Below are 21,360 nucleotides of genomic sequence, written 5' to 3' on the forward strand. Positions count from 1 at the left end.
ACGTACTGCGTTACTGGGCACCCCTCAACGTACTGCGTTACTGGGCACCCCTCAACGTCCTGCGTTACTGGGCACCCCTCAACGTACTGCGTTACTGGGCACCCCTCAACGTCCTGCGTTACTGGGCACCCCTCAACGTACTGCGTTACTGGGCACCCCTCAACGTCCTGCGTTACTGGGCACCCCTCAACGTCCTGCGTTACTGGGCACCCCTCAACGTACTGCGTTACTGGGCACCCCTCAACGTCCTGCGTTACTGGGCACCCCTCAACGTCCTGCGTTACTGGGCACCCCTCAACGTACTGCGTTACTGGGCACCCCTCAACGTCCTGCGTTACTGGGCACCCCTCAACGTCCTGCGTTACTGGGCACCCCTCAACGTACTGCGTTACTGGGCACCCCTCAACGTACTGCGTTACTGGGCACCCCTCAACGTACTGGGTTACTGGGCATCCCTCAACGTCCTGCGTTACTGGGCACCCCTCAACGTCCTGCGTTACTGGGCACCCCTCAACGTACTGCGTTACTGGGCACCCCTCAACGTACTGCGTTACTGGGCACCCCTCAACGTACTGGGTTACTGGGCATCCCTCAACGTCCTGCGTTACTGGGCACCCCTCAACGTACTGCGTTACTGGGCACCCCTCAACGTACTGCGTTACTGGGCACCCCTCAACGTACTGGGTTACTGGGCATCCCTCAACGTACTGGGTTACTGGGCATCCCTCAACGTCCTGCGTTACTGGGCACCCCTCAACGTCCTGCGTTACTGGGCACCCCTCAACGTCCTGCGTTACTGGGCACCCCTCAACGTACTGCGTTACTGGGCACCCCTCAACGTCCTGCGTTACTGGGCACCCCTCAACGTACTGCGTTACTGGGCACCCCTCAACGTACTGCGTTACTGGGCACCCCTCAACGTACTGCGTTACTGGGCACCCCTCAACGTACTGCGTTACTGGGCACCCCTCAACGTACTGCGTTACTGGGCACCCCTCAACGTACTGCGTTACTGGGCACCCCTCAACGTACTGCGTTACTGGGCACCCCTCAACGTCCTGCGTTACTGGGCACCCCTCAACGTACTGCGTTACTGGGCACCCCTCAACGTCCTGCGTTACTGGGCACCCCTCAACGTACTGCGTTACTGGGCACCCCCCCCCCTCAAGGAAGGCTCCTTGACGCTGGTGAGGGGCTCTTGATCTAGGGAATTGGATCTGTGCTCCAGTTCCCTGAATTAAGCCTGAATGCCTTCCATCCCCCCATAGGCGCTGTATAATCCTACGGGTTTAGTGCTTCCCCCTTGATTATAATAATAATACTGGGCACCCCTCAACGTACTGGGTTACTGGGCACCCCTCAACGTCCTGCGTTACTGGGCACCCCTCAACGTACTGCGTTACTGGGCACCCCTCAACGTACTGGGTTACTGGGCATCCCTCAACGTCCTGCGTTACTGGGCACCCCTCAACGTCCTGCGTTACTGGGCACCCCTCAACGTCCTGCGTTACTGGGCACCCCTCAACGTACTGCGTTACTGGGCACCCCTCAACGTCCTGCGTTACTGGGCACCCCTCAACGTACTGCGTTACTGGGCACCCCTCAACGTACTTCGTTACTGGGCACCCCTCAACGTACTGCGTTACTGGGCACCCCTCAACGTACTGCGTTACTGGGCACCCCTCAACGTACTGCGTTACTGGGCACCCCTCAACGTACTGCGTTACTGGGCACCCCTCAACGTACTGCGTTACTGGGCACCCCTCAACGTCCTGCGTTACTGGGCACCCCTCAACGTCCTGCGTTACTGGGCACCCCTCAACGTACTGCGTTACTGGGCACCCCTCAACGTCCTGCGTTACTGGGCACCCCTCAACGTACTGCGTTACTGGGCACCCCTCAACGTACTGCGTTACTGGGCACCCCTCAACGTACTGCGTTACTGGGCACCCCTCAACGTCCTGCGTTACTGGGCACCCCTCAACGTACTGCGTTACTGGGCACCCCTCAACGTCCTGCGTTACTGGGCACCCCTCAACGTACTGCGTTACTGGGCACCCCTCAACGTACTGCGTTACTGGGCACCCCTCAACGTACTGCGTTACTGGGCACCCCTCAACGTACTGCGTTACTGGGCACCCCTCAACGTACTGCGTTACTGGGCACCCCTCAACGTACTGCGTTACTGGGCACCCCTCAACGTACTGCGTTACTGGGCACCCCTCAACGTACTGCGTTACTGGGCACCCCTCAACGTACTGCGTTACTGGGCACCCCTCAACGTACTGCGTTACTGGGCACCCCTCAACGTACTGCGTTACTGGGCACCCCTCAACGTACTGCGTTACTGGGCACCCCTCAACGTACTGCGTTACTGGGCACCCCTCAACGTACTGCGTTACTGAGCACCCCTCAACGTCCTGCGTTACTGGGCACCCCTCAACGTACTGCGTTACTGGGCACCCCTCAACGTCCTGCGTTACTGGGCACCCCTCAACGTCCTGCGTTACTGGGCACCCCTCAACGTACTGCGTTACTGGGCACCGCTCAACGTCCTGCGTTACTGGGCATCCCTCAACGTACTGCGTTACTGGGCACCCCTCAACGTCCTGCGTTACTGGGCACCCCTCAACGTCCTGCGTTACTGGGCACCCCTCAACGTCCTGCGTTACTGGGCACCCCTCAACGTACTAGTGCATTAGTAAACTTTCCGCAACGTACATAGTCGTACTAGTGTCATCTCTCCATCAAAACTGATTACCTCTCACTGAGCCAAGAGAATGAAGTAACGTAATAGGTCATAGTTAATGACCTGGGGAGTAAAGGAGGCGAGTGGTGAGACTGGTCGGCTCACAACGGAAAAGTAACGGGTTCGATACCCGTGCAGGGTAAACTTATAGGCAATTTTCCATAAATTCCTGCTCACCTGGATGTAAAAACTGGTACTAGTATCTCCTTACTGTTGTAATAGTATTAGTAATTTAAATATTTTTTAATTGTTATTGGTTGCAGGTGACCATGGGTACCAGAGAGGCAGCTTACGGCAGCTGGGCATCACCGGTGACCGCTGAGGTGGCCACGATGGCCAGTAATGAGGTGGTGGAGGCGCCTCAGGTTGACCCTGTGACAGGTGAGTTAGGTTGACCCCCCTGTGAGAGGCGAGTCAGGTCGACGTCCCTCTGACAGGGGAGTCAGGTCGACGTCCCTCTGACAGGGGGGTCAGGTCGACGTCCCTCTGACAGGCGATTCAGGTTGACGTCCCTCTGACAGGGGAGTCAGGTCAACGTCCCTCTGACAGGGGAGTCAGGTCGACGTCCCTCTGACAAGGGAGTCAGGTCGACGTCCCTCTGACAGGGGAGTCAGGTCGACGTCCCTCTGACAGGGGAGTCAGGTCGACGTTCCTCTGACAGGGGAGTCAGGTCGACGTTCCTCTGACAGGGGAGTCAGGTCGACGTTCCTCTGACAGGGGAGTCAGGTCGACGTTCCTCTGACAGGTCACGTTCCTCTGACAGGGGAGTCAGGTCGACGTTCCTCTGACAGGGGAGTCAGGTCGACGTTCCTCTGACAGGGGAGTCAGGTCGACGTTCCTCTGACAGGGGAGTCAGGTCGACGTTCCTCTGACAGGGGAGTCAGGTGGACGTCCCTCTGACAGGGGAGTCAGGTGGACGTCCCTCTGACAGGGGGGTCAGGTGGACGTCCCTCTGACAGGGGGGTCAGGTCAACGTCCCTCTGACAGGGGAGTCAGGTCAACGTCCCTCTGACAGGGGGGTCAGGTCGACGTCCCTCTGACAGGGGGGTCAGGTCGACGTCCCTCTGACAGGGGGGTCAGGTCGACGTCCCTCTGACAGGGGAGTCAGGTCAACGTCCCTCTGACAGGGGGGTCAGGTCGACGTCCCTCTGACAGGGGAGTCAGGTCAACGTCTCTCTGACAGGGGGGTCAGGTCGACGTCCCTCTGACAGGGGGGTCAGGTCAACGTCCCTCTGACAGGGAAGTCAGGTCAACGTCCCTCTGACAGGGGGGTCAGGTCAACGTCCCTCTGACAGGGGGGTCAGGTGGCTCCTCTCACACTTTCCTGGGCCGCCCGTGTGGGTTGGCAATATTTTTAATAATATAATTCTCAGTTTAAGATTTCATTATTACTGTTATTATCATTATTTCATTATTTTAATTATTGCTATTATTTTGTCTTTAAATTATGGAAACTAAATGGCTATGTATTAATAACAAAATAATGGCATTACGAATTTCGAAGAATAATGAAAATATCTGTCCATATAAAGATTATGTTGATGTTTACACTCGGGATGTTTATACTCGGGATGTTTATACTCGGGATGTTTATACTCGGGATGTTTATACTCGGGATGTTTACACTCGGGATGTTTACACTCGGGATGTTTACACTCGGGATGTTTACACTCGGGATGTTTACACTCGGGATGTTTATACTCGGGATGTTTATACTCGGGATGTTTATACTCGGGATGTTTATACTCGGGATGTTTATACTCGGGATGTTTACACTCGGGATGTTTATACTCGGGATGTTTATACTCGGGATGTTTACACTCGGGGTGTTTACACTCGGGGTGTTTATACTCGGGATGTTTATACTCGGGATGTTTATACTCGGGATGTTTACACTCGGGATGTTTATACTCGATGTTTAGACTCGGGATGTTTAGACTCGGGATGTTTACTCTCGGGATGTTTGCACTCGGGATGTTTACACTCGGGATGTTTGCACTCGGGATGTTTATACTCGGGATGTTTATGCTCGATGTTTATACTCGATGTTTACACTCGGGATGTTTACACTCGGGATGTTTATACTCAGGATGTTTATAATCAGGATGTTTATACTCAGGATGTTTACACTCAGGATGTTTACACTCAGGATGTTTACACTCGGGATGTTTATACTCAGGATGTTTATAATCAGGATGTTTATACTCAGGATGTTTACACTCAGGATGTTTACACTCAGGATGTGTGTTCTGGTGCGAGAGGCTGTGCAAGGAGGCTGGCAACACTGCAGTCTTCCACTTCAACCCAGGTGCGTCAGATAGAAGGATAAGTTGATGGGATTGACGGGAGAACTGAGTGCGATGGACATTACCATCGCAGTTCAATGAGGAAAAGGAGGAACTTACGATAGCTGGGTAGGAGTGAAGTGCAGAGACGATCTCTTAGTAACAGTTTTAAACTATATATATATATATATATATATATATATATATATATATATATATATATATATATATATATATATATATATATATTTCTTAGCAACTGTGGATTGGTTATATAGTTTCGAAATTTTAAATAGGTTGCAAGCACTTACATTCCTTATAGACCAATATTTTTCATTATTCTCTCTCATTTCTCTCTCTCTCTCTCTCTCTCTCTCTCTCTCTCTCTCTCTCTCTCTCTCTCTCTCTCTCTCTCTCTCTCTCTCTCTCTCTCTCAATAATGAACTGATATTCCTAACGAAATCTTGGCTTTTAGACACCGGAGAAATCGTGCGGTGGACTAATCAAGGGTTCGACGTGAGGACCAAGGTTCATGAATACGGTGGAGGAGCCTTTACGGTGTACGACAACACTATATACTTCGCCCACAGCGGCGACGGTGCCATCTACCGGCAGGATGGTCCACAGGTGGCACCAACCCGCCTCACACGCTCTCACAACAGAAGATACACAGATGGCTCTTATTGCCCTTTGGTAACTGTCCATTTTTCTAATATCTGTCGTTCCAATATATGCTTATCCAATACCTGCAGTTCTAATGTCGTGCCGAATAGGTAAAATTTGCGATTTTGGCTTAAATAGCAACACTCTTTCCGAATAAGGAAAGCGAAAATTTGTGTACGCAATAATTTCGCAAAAACCATTCTGAACCTAATGAAAAAAACATATTTCCTTGTGTTTATCATTAAATTATTGTAAAATGATCTAAAATATATAATTTCGCTTATTATAATAAGGTTAGGTAAGTTTTCTAAGGTTCTTTTGGTAAAAAGTTATTAATTTTTACACTAATATAAATGAAAAAATATATCTTTAAGCGTATAAGAGAAAATTTTAGAAAGGACTTAATTTTAAATGAGTTCTTGCTAATAGGCCGTTTTTACCTATTAGGCACGACACTAATACCTGGATTTCCAGTACCTGGATTTCCAGTACCTGGATTTCCAGTACCTGGATTTCCAGTACCTGGATTTCCAGTACTTGGATTTCCAGTACCTGGATTTCCAGTACTTGGATTTCCAGTACCTGGATTTCCAGTACTTGGATTTCCAGTACTTGGATTTCCAGTACTTGGATTTCCAGTACTTGGATTTCCAGTACTTGGATTTCCAGTACTTGGATTTCCAGTACTTGGATTTCCAGTACTTGGATTTCCAGTACTTGGATTTCCAGTACCTGGATTTCCAGTACTTGGATTTCCAGTACCTGGATTTCCAGTACTTGGATTTCCAGTACCTGGATATCCAGTACCTGGATTTCCAGTACCTGGATTTCCAGTACCTGGATTTCCAGTGCTTGGATTTCCAGTACCTGGATTTCCAGTGCTTGGATTTCCAGTACTTGGATTTCCAGTACCTGGATTTCCAGTACTTGGATTTCCAGTACCTGGATTTTCAGTACTTGGATTTCCAGTACCTGGATTTTCAGTACTTGGATTTCCAGTACCTGGATTTTCAGTACTTGGATTTCCAGTACCTGGATTTTCAGTACTTGGATTTCCAGTACCTGGATTTCCAGTACTTGGATTTCCAGTACCTGGATTTCCAGTACTTGGATTTCCAGTACCTGGATTTCCAGTACTTGGATTTCCAGTACCTGGATTTTCAGTACTTGGATTTCCAGTACCTGGATTTTCAGTACTTGGATTTCCAGTACCTGGATTTTCAGTACTTGGATTTCCAGTACCTGGATTTTCAGTACTTGGATTTCCAGTACCTGGATTTCCAGTACTTGGATTTCCAGTACCTGGATTTCCAGTACTTGGATTTCCAGTACCTGGATTTCCAGTACTTGGATTTCCAGTACCTGGATTTCCAGTACTTGGATTTCCAGTACCTGGATTTCCAGTACTTGGATTTCCAGTACCTGGATTTCCAGTACTTGGATTTCCAGTACCTGGATTTCCAGTACCTGGATTTCCAGTACCTGGATTTCCAGTACCTGGATTTCCAGTACCTGGATTTCCAGTACCTGGATTTCCAGTACCTGGATTTCCAGTACCTGGATTTCCAGTACTTGGATTTCCAGTACCTGGATTTCCAGTACTTGGATTTCCAGTACCTGGATTTCCAGTACTTGAATTTCCAGTACCTGGATTTCCAGTACTTGAATTTCCAGTACCTGGATTTCCAGTACCTGGATTTCCAGTACTTGGATTTCCAGTACCTGGATTTCCAGTACCTGGATTTCCAAAACCTGTAGTTCCAATACCAACATTTCCAATCAGTGGCGCAGCCAGGATTTCAATCTTGTGAGGGGACTTAAAAAAATCACACGCTGGAAAAAAAATCGGAGAATGCTTCTTTTTTTTTTTAAATATATTTTTTCAGTATACATGTGGAAGCTCCAAAATTATTATTAATGTTCTCCTGGTCACTGATCAATATAACAGTAAAAAAATTTCTTCAGATGAAAAAAATGTAAATACATCTGGGGAGGTATTCTTTAGTTTCTTCAGCTTCTCCTCTCTCCCCTCTCCTGCGTCCCCTCTTCCACTTCCCCTCCCCCTAATCCCCTCCCCCTCACTTGTACATATACTCTGTATACATTTCATGTTGGCATAATGTGATTCATTCACTTGGATTGTAAAGTTCAACTCAAAAGTGGATGGACCACTTATCTTCTTGTCCTCCTCTCCCATCCTTCCATACCTAGTCCATCTCTTTCTGTCCATCCCCCGTCCTCCTCTCGTTTCCCTCTCTTTAGCAAGCCTCTGGCCAAGGAATCTAACTTATTTTGGATACATGTGTTAGCCTGTAGGACGTCATGCCCGCGACCATTTCGAAATTTGAGCAGCGAAATTATTGTTAATCGTATATGCCATGAATATTTTAATGTGTCCGAGAATATTTTAGTGTTCTGGTACCTTTGGCATTCATGTCATAGGTTGGCCAGCACTACAGTGTTTTGTTACGAGCTTGTAATCCCTCGGGCGAGCCCCAGATTCTGTTTACACAAGTTATTACGTATTTCTTGAATACATTTCCGCATGCTAGTGGCTTTGTTTGTGCCTATCAATATTTTACTATATGTAAAGCTACACTTTGTATATTGCAGAAAGAAATAGTTTGTAAGTAGTTAAATAAAATCACAAGTGCAACACCTGGATATCTTCATTGCCAAGGCGTTTCGCCCTGAAGAAACCTGATTTGCTGGGTAAACATTTCGTTCACGAAATCGCCAATAAAATAATTTCTACGCAGATGGATGCCATTGTGTATGTAGTGGAGGACCACGAAGTGGTGAAGCAGGGCAAGGCTGTGGAGCCGTGTAACACATTGGTGCTGCTGGATGCCAAGACTGGTGAGGAGACACTGTTGGCCAGTGATGCTGACTTCTTTGCCGCACCCTCAGTCTCCCCTGATGGCACTCTCCTCGCCTGGATACAGTGGCACCACCCGCAGATGGTATGGCTTCTGGTGTGCCTTGTTTTATGCGGAATGAAACACGGAGGAAATATGTAATTGGTTTGTTTTTTCATTATCTTGTTTCTGAAGATGTTGAGTGGATCACACGAAAGAACTAAAGTATATATATTTATGATGAACTGTAAGGTTCCTTGTATAAATACCAGAATATCTAATCTCCCACATGAAGGTATAATCAGAATATCTTTTCATATTTATAACACGTACAACATAATTACAGAGACGTGTGTGCCTGTGTTTATATCTCTCATTGTTTATACACACTGATATGTGTGCCTCTCAGCGTATATACACTGAAAGTAAACTTTAATCAAAGGGTTAAAATATTCCTCATTGTTGTAGAATATATGACAAGCAACTTTAATGATACCTTTTGTAGTCGATAGGTGTTAAACCCAGTTAACCATATCAGTGATTCCTTGTGACGTCACAGCCATGGTGGAACACCCAGCTGTGTGTGGCCAAAATCAACGACCAGAAACAAGTCAACATCATCATTACCCGTCAAAACAGGAGGTCAGTGTCTGCTGCTACTGTTCTCAAGCATTACATTGTCTTCGTAACATCTATATAGCGTAATGTCAATAATGTCGTAATATCTGGTAATAAGAGTATTTTACTTACCTTAAGAGTGTTATAAATCTATTGTAACAGAATAGATTTAAGTCCCTTAATTTTATTCGCCCTTTGCTTTATTATTCAGCAATATGATGCCCTCGTTTGACCGGGGCAACAGCCTGTACTACGTGCATGACCAGACAGGTTGGTGGAACTTGTACAAGATTACTGATCTCAAGGTGGAAGTGAACCTGACACCAGAGTCCAAAGAGGTGGGCTGGCCCATGTGGCAGTGAGTATTAATATTATAAATATTCAATTTATTCTAGTTCAGTTTGCAATTGATGTATCACTGGGGGTTCTAAAAGGATGCCACGTCCCGTAAAGTTTTTTTTTTACTTCTAAGATCTTCGGTCATTTTCCAATTAGTTTTGTATAGAGCGAAACGTTGTCACAATAGAAGCCTTTTCTGCAACGTTTCTTGTATTCACGCTTTAAGAACTGGTGGATCAGTAAGCCAGCGGAAGGCCTCCGTAAGATGACCAAAACCTCCAGCCGCGGGTCAGCATATGACTAAGACCCGCGTCAGGAAACACTTGTTCTGTTTACTGACAAACTTACCTAACCTAAGGCGTCCTGAGCCTTCAGTGTCCCTTAACAACCTGAATTTCAGCACCCATATCCAACACATAACCAAAAAAGTATCCAAAACGGTTGGGATCCTCTCCAAGATACGATACTACGTGCCGCAAAATGCCCTTCTCACACTATACCACTCATTTATCCATACCTCCCCTATGCTATTCGTGCTTGGGGATCAACTGCAGCAACACGCCTAAAGCCAATAATAACCCAACAAAATGCTGCAGTAAGAATAATCACTAAATCCTATCCCTGGCAACACACCCCCCCACTCTTCATAGATCTAAACTTACTCCCTGTTCAGTACATCCACACTTACTACTGTGCAATCTACATCTACAGGACCTTAAACTCTAATATCAACCTTGACCTAAAACGCTTTCTTGATAGTTGTGACAGAACCCACAGGCATAACACCAGACACAAACATCTCTACGACATTCCCCGAGTCCGACTAAACCTTTACAAAAACTCAATGTATGTCAAAGGCCCTAAAATCTGGAACACCCTACCTGAGAACTCTAGAACTGCAGACACATTCATCACCTTCAAAACTACCATTAGAAAACATCTTATCTCCCTGATACACCCCGTCAACTAACTACACGAATACCACCTGGTGGTTCACACTTACTCACCCATTTGAGAATAAACAGAAATATTAATCTCAATCTTAAAATAATGAATCCTGTGATACTCCAATACTGGAACTATGTACTGTGCCAAAACAAAAGCATTCACATTGCTAAACTCACAAACTAGTATTTAGTCACTTAGCCATAATACCAACTTACCTCATAATTTGTAATATTTTAAAATAAAGAATTAAACTAAGTCTGCCCGAAATGCCTAGCCATGCTAGGCGTTCTAGTGGTACACTCTGTAATCATTATTTAACTACATGTAAACCACACAATAACCAAATTCTGTAAATTCAACATTGTAATCCTTATAGAGAATAAACTTTGAATTGAATTGAACACATTGTTCAATTCATCTCAACAGAACACGACACTTATGTTCAAAAATGGTATAAAATACAAACCAGTTGATTAAGACACATGTGCAACAGTTTGGGATCTTTATTGTTGAAACGTTTGGCCTACACAGTAGGCTTCTTCAGTCAAAAACAGAGACAGCAGGTGTAGTAGAGAAATGAAGATGTAATCAGTCCATCAACCTTGGAGATACGAGGTGGTCAATCCATGGTCTGGAACAAGGTGATCAGTCCCTCAGCCTGGATAAGAGTTCAGTTCCATGGTCTGGAACAAGGTGATCAGTCCCTCAGCCTGGATAAGAGTTCAGTTCCATGGTCTGGAACAAGGTGATCAGTCCCTCAGCCTGGAGAAGAGTTCAGCTCCATGGTCTGGAACGCTGTCCAATGATATCCAACAGTTACACATGTCAACAGAGCAAGTCACCCCCCACTTCACATACGCTCTTCAACGATGTCCCTTGAAGGAGAGTGCTACGATGCTGGCGAAGGTCGCTACATGCGCCGCGAAGGTCACTTGATCCAAAGAATTGGAGTAACCCTCCCCTTCCTTGAGTCATATCCGATTACCGCTTATTACAAAGGCACTCCATGACTCTTACAAGCTCTGCGCTACCCCATGACTCGTACAAGCAGACTCTGTGAATCCTTAAATGACATCAGTGTGCTACATCAGGTATGACATCTTCACTCCTCTATCGTCTTCCAAGTCTGCCGAGATGTAAAAGTCCTGCTTACTAAGAACTCCTACGTAGCAGAGCCGCCCGGACAGGAAGCAGCTTCAGAATGACTTTATTAGTTACACTTACAGCTGGTTCGCGTGATTGTTACTGAGTGAAAGAAACATTACCGTACGGCTATTTATGTAGCTTGGCTGATGATACATAAGATTTATTATATTCACAGATTCGGTTGGAGAGCCTACGCTGTTAATCCCAAGACTGATAATGAAGTGGTGGCCGTTGCTTCCCATGTGAGTATGTCAAGTTGTGTAACCCAACTGTCCATTGCATATATATATATATATATATATATATATATATATATATATATATATATATATATATATATATATATATATATATATATATATAATTTCTTTCTTTCAACACACCGGCCGTATCCCACCGAGGCAGGGAGGCCTAAAAGTAAAAACGAAAGTTTCTCCTTTTAAATTTAGTAATAAATACAAGAGAAGGGGTTACTAGCCCCTTGCTCCCGGCATTTTAGTCGCCTCTTACGACACGCATGGCTTACGGAGGAAGAATTCTGTTCCAATTCCCCATGAAGATAACAGGAAATGAACAAGAACTAGTAGGAAAATAAAAGAAAACCCAGAGGGGTGTATATATATATATATATATATATATATATATATATATATATATATATATATATATATATATATATATATATATATATATATATATATAATATATTTATATATATATGCATGCATGCTTGTAACTGTATGGTAGTGTGACCTAAGTGTAAGACGAAGTAGCAAGACATACCTGAAATCTTGCATGTTTATGAGACAGGAAAAAGACACCAGTAATCCTACCATCATGTGAAACAGTTACAGGTTTCCGTTTCACACTCACTTGCTAAGACGGTAGTACCTCCCTGGGCGGTTGCTGTCTACCAACCTACTACCTAGGCTTTAATTTTCTTCTTTTGCACACCCTACCAAATTCATCCACCAATCTCTGCAACTTCTCTTCAGAATCTCCCAAGAGCACAGTGTCATCAGCAAAGAGCAGCTGTGACAACTCCCACTTTGTGTGTGATTCTTTATCTTTTAACTCCACGCCTCTTGCCAAAACCCTCGCATTTACTTCTCTTACAACCCCATCTATAAATATATTAAACAACCACGGTGACATCACACATCCTTGTCTAAGGCCTACTTTTACTGGGAAAAAATTTCCCTCTTTCCAACATACTCTAACTTGAGCCTCACTATCCTCGTAAAAACTCTTCACTGCTTTCAGTAACCTACCTCCTACACCATACACTTGCAACATCTGCCACATTGCCCCCCTATCCACCCTGTCATACGCCTTTTCCAAATCCATAAATGCCACAAAGACCTCTTTAGCCTTATCTAAATACTGTTCACTTATATGTTTCACTGTAAACACCTGGTCCACACACCCCCATATATATATATATATATATATATATATATATATATATATATGTATATATATATATGTATATATATATGTCGTGCCGAATATGTAAAACTGGTCAATTAGCAAGAACTCATTTAAAATTAAGTCCTTTCTAAACTTTTCTCTTATACGTTTAAAGATATATTTTTTTCATTAATGTTGATGTAAAAATTTATAATTTTGCACCAAAAGAATCTTAGAAAACTTACTTAACCTTATTATAACAAGAACAATTTATTTTAGCCTAACCCAACTAAGTATATTTTAGATTTGTTTACAATAATTTAATACTAAACAAACACAGTGAAATATATTTTTTTCGTTAGGCTCAGAATGATTTTGGCGAAATTATTGCATACACAAATTTTCGCTTGTCCTATATGGCAAGATGAACGTTGCTATTTAAGCCAAGATCGCAAATTCTGCCTATTCGGCACGACATATATATATAAATAATATATATATATATAAATAATATATATATATATATATATATATATATATATATATATATATATATATATATATATATATATATATATATATATATATATAATCAAACTAGCCATATCCCACCGAGGCAGGGTGGCCCAAAAAGAAAGAAAATCCCCAAAAAGAAAATACTTTCAACATTCAACACTTTCACCACACTCGCACATAATCACTGTTTTTGCAGAGGTGCTCAGAATACAACAGTTTAGAAGCATATACGTATAAAGATACACAACATATCCCTCCAAACTGCTAATATCTAGAACCCCTCCTTTAGAGTGCAGGCATTGTACTTCCCACCTCCAGGACTCAAGTCCGGCTATATAAAAATAACCGGTTTCCCTGAATCCCTTCACTAAATATTACCCTTCTCACACTCCAACAGCTCGTCAGGTCCCAAAAACCATTCGTCTCCATTCACTCCTAACATGCTCACGCACGCTTGCTGGAAGTCCAAGCCCCTCGCCTACAGAACCTCCTTTACCCCCTCTCTCCAACCCTGTCGACGACAACCCCTACCCCGCCTTCCTTCCCCGATAGATTTATACGCTTTCCATATCATTCTACTTTGATCCATTCTCTCTAAATGACCAAAGCACTTCAACAACCCCTCTTCAGCCCTCTGACTAATACTTTTGTTAACTCCACACCTTTTAATTTCCACATTCCGAATTTTCTGCATAATATTTACACCACACATTGCCCTTAGACAGGACATCTCCACTGCCTCCAACCGTCTCCTCGCTGCTGCACTCACAACTCGTGCTTCACACCCATATAAGAGTGTTGGTACTACTGTACTTTCATACATTTCCTTCTTTGCCTCCATAGATAACTTTCTTTGTCTCCACATACCTCAAAGCACCACTCGCTTTTTTTCCCTCATCAATTCTATGATTAACCTCATCCTTCATAAATCCATCCGCTGACACATCAACTCTCAAGTATCTGACAACATTCACTTCTTCCATATTCCTCTTCTCCAATATGATATCCAATTTTTCTTTATCTAAACCATTTGATACCCTCATCACCTTATTCTTTTCTATGTTCACTTTCAACTTTCTACCTTTACACACACTCCCAAACTCATCCACTAACCTTTGCAATTTTTCTTTAGAATCTCCCATAAGTACAGTATCATCAGCAAAAAGCAACTGTGTCAATTCCCATTTTGTATTTGAGTCCCCATAATTTAATCCCACCCCTCTCCCGAACACCCTAGCATTTACTTCTTTTACAGCACCATCTATAAATATATTAAACAACCATGGTGACATTACACATCCCTGTCTAAGACCTACTTTTACCGGGAAGTAGTCTCCCTCTCTTCTACGCACCCTAACTGATAAGGGGATCTTCTTTCATTCAATTAGAGGTATTCTCTGATCAAGGACCAATGAGCATCAAAGTACTTAGTCTGTAGAGAAGAAAAAAGCGCAAATTCACTTATATTTGCAGGAGTTGATGGTGGTGGAGATAGAGAGCCACACGAGGAGGAGTCTACCTACTGGATACGCCGTCCACCTTCATGGAGTTGTTTACTCCAAGGATGGCACTCAGGTAAAGCCATCACGTCTGTCTTGCAGAGTGTGTGTAGCGCATCACACCGATAAATATTACTTGTTGTGTGTATGTGTGTACTCCCCTAATTGTGATTGCAGGGGTCGAGACTCTGCCCCTGGTGTGTGTGTGCGTGCGTGCGTGTGTGTGAGCGCTCCACATCATGCACAGCGTAGTTATCATGCACCAACTAAGGCCAGACGAGACTATGGAGTCGTGTAAGAGAACGTGCGCGCGTGTGTGTACTCGCCTAATTGTACTCACCTAATTGTGGTTGCAGGGGTCGATACTCAGCTCCTGGCTCCGCCTCTTCACTGATCGCTACTAGGTCCTCTGCTTACTGAGCTTCGTCATACCTCGTCTTAAAACTATATATGGTTCCTGCCTCCACTACGTCACTTGCTAGGCTATTCCACTTCCTGACGACTCTATGACTGAAGAAATACTTCCTAAAATCCCTGTGACTCGTCTGAGTCTTCAGCTTCCAATTGTGACCCCTTGTTTCTGTGTCCCCTCTCTGGAACATCCTGTCTCTGTCCACCTTGTCTATTCCCCGCAGTATCTTGTCCTCCAGTGTCGTCAATCCGATTTCTCTCAACCTTTCGTTGTATGACATTCCCCTGAGCTCTGGAATTAGCCTTGTTGAAAACCTTTGTACTTTCTCTAACTTCTTGACGTGTTTGACCAGGTGTGGGTTTCAGACTGGTGCTGCATCTCCAGTATGGGCCTAACGTACACAGTGTACAGTGTCTTGAACGATTCCTTATTAAAGTATCGGAACGCTATTCTCAGCTTTGCCAGGCGCCCACATGCTGCAGCAGTTATCTGGTTGATGTGTGCCTCTGGTGACATGCTCGGTGTTATGGTCACCCCACGATCTTTCTCCCTGAGTGAGGTCTGTAGTCTTTGTCCACCTAGCCTATACTCTGTCTGCGGTCTTCTTTGCCCTTCCCCAATCTTCATGACTTTGCATTTGGCAGGGTTGAATTTGAGAAGCCATTTTCTGGACCACGTGTCCAGCCTGTCCAGGTCTCTTTGTGGTCCTGCCTCATCCTCATCCGATTTAATTCTTCTCATCAACTTCACATCATCTGCGAATAGGGACACTTCAGAGTCTATCCTTTCCATCATGTCATTCACATATATCAAGAATAGCACTGGTCCTAGAACTGACCCCTGTGGGATCCCACTTGTCACAGGCACCCACTGTGATGCCTCTTCACGTACCATGACTCGTTGTTGCCTCCCTGACAAGTATTCTCTGATCCATTGCAGTGCCGTTCCTGTTATATGCGCCTGAACCTCCAGCTTCTGCACTAACCTCTTGTGAGGAACTCTGTCGAAGGCCTTTCTGCAGTCCAGGAAAATGCAATCAACCCACCCCTCTCTCTCATGTCTTACTTCTGTTACCTTGTCGTAAAACTCCAGAAGGTTTGTGACACAGGATTTGCCTTCCATGAATCCATGCTGGTTGTCATTTATAATCTTGTTCCATTCCAGGTGTTCCACCACTTTCCTGATAATTTTCTCCATGACTTCGCATACTATACACGTCAGAGACACTGGTCTGTAGTTTAGTGCCTCGTTTCTGTCTCCTTTCTTGAAAATGGGGACTACATTTGCAGTCTTCCATATCTCGGGTAGCTGCCCAGTTTCAAGGAATGTGTTGAAGATTGTGCTTAGGGGCACACACAGCATCTCTGCTCCTTCTCTAAGGACTCACGGGGAGATGTTGTCCGGTCCTATCGCCTCTGAGGTATCAAGGTCACTTAGCAGCTTCTGCACCTCCTCCATTGTTCGTATGTCATCCAACACTTGTTGGCATGTTCCCTGTTGATGCTCCCTTCTGTGCTCTCTTCCCAGAGCCCTTCCTGTTTCTACTGTAAAAACTTCCTTAAATCTCCTGTTTAGCTCCTCACCTCCTGATCGTTTCTTGTGAGTTCTCCCCCTTCTGTCCTCAGTCTGATCACCTGGTCTTTGACTGTTGTCTTCCTCCTGATGTGGCTATACAACAGTTTCGGGTCAGTCTTGACTTTCGATGCTATATTATTTTCATACTGTCGCTGGGCCTCCCTCCTTACCTGTGCATACTCGTTCCTGGCTCTGCGACTAATCTCCCTATTTTCATGTGTTCTATGCCTTCTCTACTTTTTCCTTTTTCTATAGCACTTAGTCTTTGCCTCCTTACACAATCGGGTAAACCAGGGACTCGTTCTGGTCTTCCCATTGTTTCTGGTGCCCTTCGGAATAAACCTTTCCTCTTCCTCCTTGCATTTTGTTGTTACGTATTCCATCATTTCGTTTACTGGCTTTCCTACCAGTTCTCTGTCCCACTGAACCTCCTGCAGGAAGTTCCTCAAACCTATGTAGTCCCCTCTTTTATAGTCTGGCTTTTCCCATTCAACTCCTGTTACTCTCTCCACTTGTAACTCTACTATGTATTCAAAGCACAGAACCACGTGTCACTAGCTCCTAGGGACCTCTCATATGTGATGTCCTCTATGTCTGAACTGCCCAGGGTGAGCACAAGGTCCAGTCTTGCTGGTTCGTCCTCCTCTCTCACTCTGGTAGTGTCCTTAACATGTTGGTGCATGAGGTTTTCCAGCACCACATCCAACATCTTGGCTCTCCATGTTTCGGTACCCCCATGTGGCTCCAGGTTTTCCCTGTCAATCTCCCTGTGGTTGAAATCACCCATAACTAGTAACTTTGCTCTGCTCGAGTGAGCTCTTCTTCCCCCCTCAGCCAGTGTGTCCACCATTGCTCTGTTGCTCTCTTCATATTCCTCTCTTGGCCTCCTGCAGTTCTGTGGTGGATTATACATCACTGCAATGACTACCTTGTGCTCCCCAGACTGAAGTGTACCTACTATGGAGTCCCTTTCTCCAATCTCGTCTATGCCTCCCATTTTCTCGAATTTCCATCGGTTTTTTACGAGCAGTGCAACCCTTCCTCCCCCTCTGCCCCTTCTATCTTTCCTCGTGTGTGTGTGTGTGTGTGTGTGTGTGTGTGTGTGTGTGTGTGTGTGTGTGTGTGTTTTATGGTATGAATGCTTGGCAGGCAAGGCAAGTAAGCGTACGTGTTTGGGCTTAATTAAATCTGAGGAAACGATATCAGCTAGGTAAGTGTGAAACTTCAAAAGTGTAAGTACTCGCCTAGTTGTGGTTGCAAGGGTCGAGTCACAGCTCCTGGCCCCGCCTCTTCACTGGTCGCTACCAGTGAAGAGGCGACCAGTGTACCCATCTATTTATAGTTGCAGGGGTCGACTCACAGCTCTTGGCCCCGTGTGTGTGTGTGGTGATAAATACCTCATCTTGACTTGTACAATTGCTACCTGTTGTCAACAGCTTCATATATTACCTACAATACCCACAGACATCAGTTCTCTCCTCTCCCCCCCTCCTGGTAAGGTGTATGTGGTGGCAGGTGATGGAGGGCGGGCAGCGAGGCTCATCCAGGTGACGGTGGCCACAGGAGAGGTGAAGGGGGTGAGTGAGGTGGGTGAGGCAGTCATCCATCCTGGCTACATCAGTCATCCCTCACACATCCGTTTTCCCACTACTCACGATGACTTTGCTTATGGATATCTCTACCTGCCTAAAGTAAGTATACTTGTTACTTTTGTGGGGAAACGCTAAATTTGTAAAGGTTATGCGGCGCCGGGTAATAGGGGATAGTGAGGTTTTGGCTCAAGAATAGGGAGGGTGAACTGCACTTTGAGATCATGAACTCTAGATAGTATCCAAGAACCCTCTTGAGGGTTCAGGAAGCTCCTGGGGAATGGGAGGTAGTCAGGTTTGATCCAAGAAACAAAAGTAGCTCCAATTCCCTGGATCAAGGCGCACCATCCCTACGAGGAAGAAGTCCAACTATTCTCCCATTTTCTTTTATGGCCCCCTCAAGGGGGGTTCCTTGATGCTGGAAGGGGGTCTTGAGCTAGAAAATTGGATCTGTGTTCCAAAATCTTGAATCGAGCCTGAATGCCCCCACAGGCGCTGTATAATCCCTATGGGTTTAGCCTTCCCCATGATAATTGTTCCATATCACGGGATATATACATTGAGAGGTGTATGTCTTTAAACGTTTTTGCTGAGAGTTTAATTTCCCTTTCATAGATTAAAGTATTCTTGACCGACCCTTGTGTAATAGACTTCAAATTATTAAATAATAATATTCATTTGCATGTACAGAGCAATTATTTATAATTACCGAGATGCCTGCAGGGACCTCGGGGAAATTAAGAGGACTCTATTGACGTTAAGAATTTTATGGGGATTTTACTTGATACTGGCTACTTTAACTGGCGAAATCAGCGACACAATGTTATGATGATCACAGAAGTTTGTGAGCCTCGAACCTAAGTCGGGCGAATATTAAAACTGGCAGGTCGGTGTGTTAAACCACCGGCCCATGCTAGGCCGGCATGGTCCAGCGGTTACTCACACTGGCTTGCCAGTTTTAGGACGCGTTTTGCGATTTAAAATACCATTGATGTATTGAGTGTCTATATCAACTGTTTGTTGCTTGTTATCATTGGTTTTATCGTTTCGCAACAATTTTTTTAATGGCTACCCAGCGATGGACCTAAATTTTTGGGGTCCTGAAGCTTGAACTGTTATGAGTCACCCTCACAACCAACAACAGCTAGGCCTACAACAGCTAGGCCTACATGATACTTCAGTAACCTTATAATTTTGATTTTGTACTGAATAACACTATATTATTATTAAAAAAAAAACTTGTACAGTAGACCTAAAATTAAGTAATGTGGACTTGGTCGCTTTTGGGGCCCTTCCGAGATTAGGGGCCCTGAAACTTGAGCTTCACTACCGTCACAGTAGATCCGTCCCTGGACCTACCAGATCAGAGCGCTACGTAAATATCACTACTGCACCAACAGAATAAGGACTTCCGCGCTCCGGAGGGCACCAAGCCGCCGCTGCTGGTGCGAGTTCACGGGGGTCCCACAGGGGAGACCTTCCCTATACTTCATCTCACCTACCAGTTCTTCACTTCAAGGGGCTTCGCTCTCCTTGACCTCAACTACCGGGGCAGCACCGGCTATGGCACACAATACCGCAACAAACTCAATGGAAAGTAAGGAATTCTATTTTTTTTTCACAGACTTAATGGGCAAAAGATTTTATGCTAATTTAAATTACAGGCTAGAGCTGTTATCTTTCCTCGGCTTAATTTACAGACTAAGAGCCGTTACCTTTCCTCAGCTTAATTTACCGGCTAGAGCTGTTATCTTCCCTCGGCTTAATTTACAGGCTAGAGCTGTTATCTTTCCTCAGCTTAATTTACAGGCTAGAGCTCTTATCTTTCCTAAGCTTAATGTACAGGCTAAGAGCTGTTATCTTCCCTCAGCTTAATTTACCGGCTAGAGCTGTTATCTTTCCTCAGCTTAATTTACCGGCTAGAGCTGTTATCTTCCCTCAGCTTAATTTACCGGCTAAGAGCTGTTATCTTTCCTCAGCTTAATTTACCGGCTAAGAGCTGTTATCTTTCCTCAGCTTAATTTACCGGCTAAGAGCTGTTATCTTTCCTCAGCTTAATTTACCGGCTAAGAGCTGTTATCTTTCCTAAGCTTAATTTACGGGCTAAGAGCTGTTATCTTCCCTCAGCTTAATTTACCGGCTAGAGCTGTTATCTTTCCTCGGCTTAATTTACAGGCTAGAGCTGTTATCTTTCCTCGGCTTAATTTACAGGCTAAGAGCCGTTATCTTTCCTCAGCTTAATTTACCGGCTAGAGCTGTTATCTTTCCTCGGCTTAATTTACAGGCTAGAGCTGTTATCTTTCCTCTGCTTAATTTACAGGCTAAGAGCCGTTATCTTTCCTCAGCTTAATTTACCGGCTAGAGCTGTTATCTTTCCTAAGCTTAATTTACAGGCTAAGAGCTGTTATCTTCCCTCAGCTCACTTTACCTAAGCTCAATTTACAAGCCCAAAGCTCTCATTCTCTCTCAATGCCTAGCTCACTTCAAAGCCCAACCCCAGGATGACATTAACAGCCGATTAATTACAGTGTACTTAATTGCCACTAGCTTAACAAGAGCATCAGATCTGACAGACTTATCTATGTACCTCAAGCCCGGGAATCGAACTCTGGATCTTTCAGGTGTATGCCTCACTCAACTTCTGCTATATGTAGCTATTGAAAATAAAAAAAAATCATTTGATTGTACAGTGCACCTTGCAATTGACACATTATTATATAATGAAAGCCGTGTGGGTTACACAGGACGACTTG

The 21,360-nt window shown here is 44.9% G+C and overlaps 1 protein-coding gene across 2 annotated transcripts in view; it reads left to right on the top strand.

Annotated features, from left to right (window-relative positions):
• LOC128692383 (uncharacterized) overlaps positions 1–21,360 on the top strand; it is a 35,216-nt gene that overhangs the window by 4,610 nt on the left and 9,246 nt on the right. For both annotated transcript variants that reach the window (XM_070096468.1, XM_053781534.2), the window contains exons 2-11: positions 3,013–3,130; positions 4,989–5,057; positions 5,510–5,727; positions 8,457–8,660; positions 9,115–9,197; positions 9,385–9,531; positions 11,782–11,848; positions 15,006–15,107; positions 18,518–18,709; positions 20,008–20,204. In XM_070096468.1, the coding sequence (XP_069952569.1) occupies positions 3,019–3,130; positions 4,989–5,057; positions 5,510–5,727; positions 8,457–8,660; positions 9,115–9,197; positions 9,385–9,531; positions 11,782–11,848; positions 15,006–15,107; positions 18,518–18,709; positions 20,008–20,204 (1,391 nt within the window). In that variant the 5' untranslated portion in view covers positions 3,013–3,018. The remainder of the gene's footprint in view (positions 1–3,012; positions 3,131–4,988; positions 5,058–5,509; positions 5,728–8,456; positions 8,661–9,114; positions 9,198–9,384; positions 9,532–11,781; positions 11,849–15,005; positions 15,108–18,517; positions 18,710–20,007; positions 20,205–21,360) is intronic.

The sequence above is a fragment of the Cherax quadricarinatus genome, chromosome 53 (genome assembly GCF_038502225.1).
Source record: "Cherax quadricarinatus isolate ZL_2023a chromosome 53, ASM3850222v1, whole genome shotgun sequence".
Taxonomy (NCBI): Eukaryota; Metazoa; Arthropoda; class Malacostraca; order Decapoda; family Parastacidae; genus Cherax; species Cherax quadricarinatus.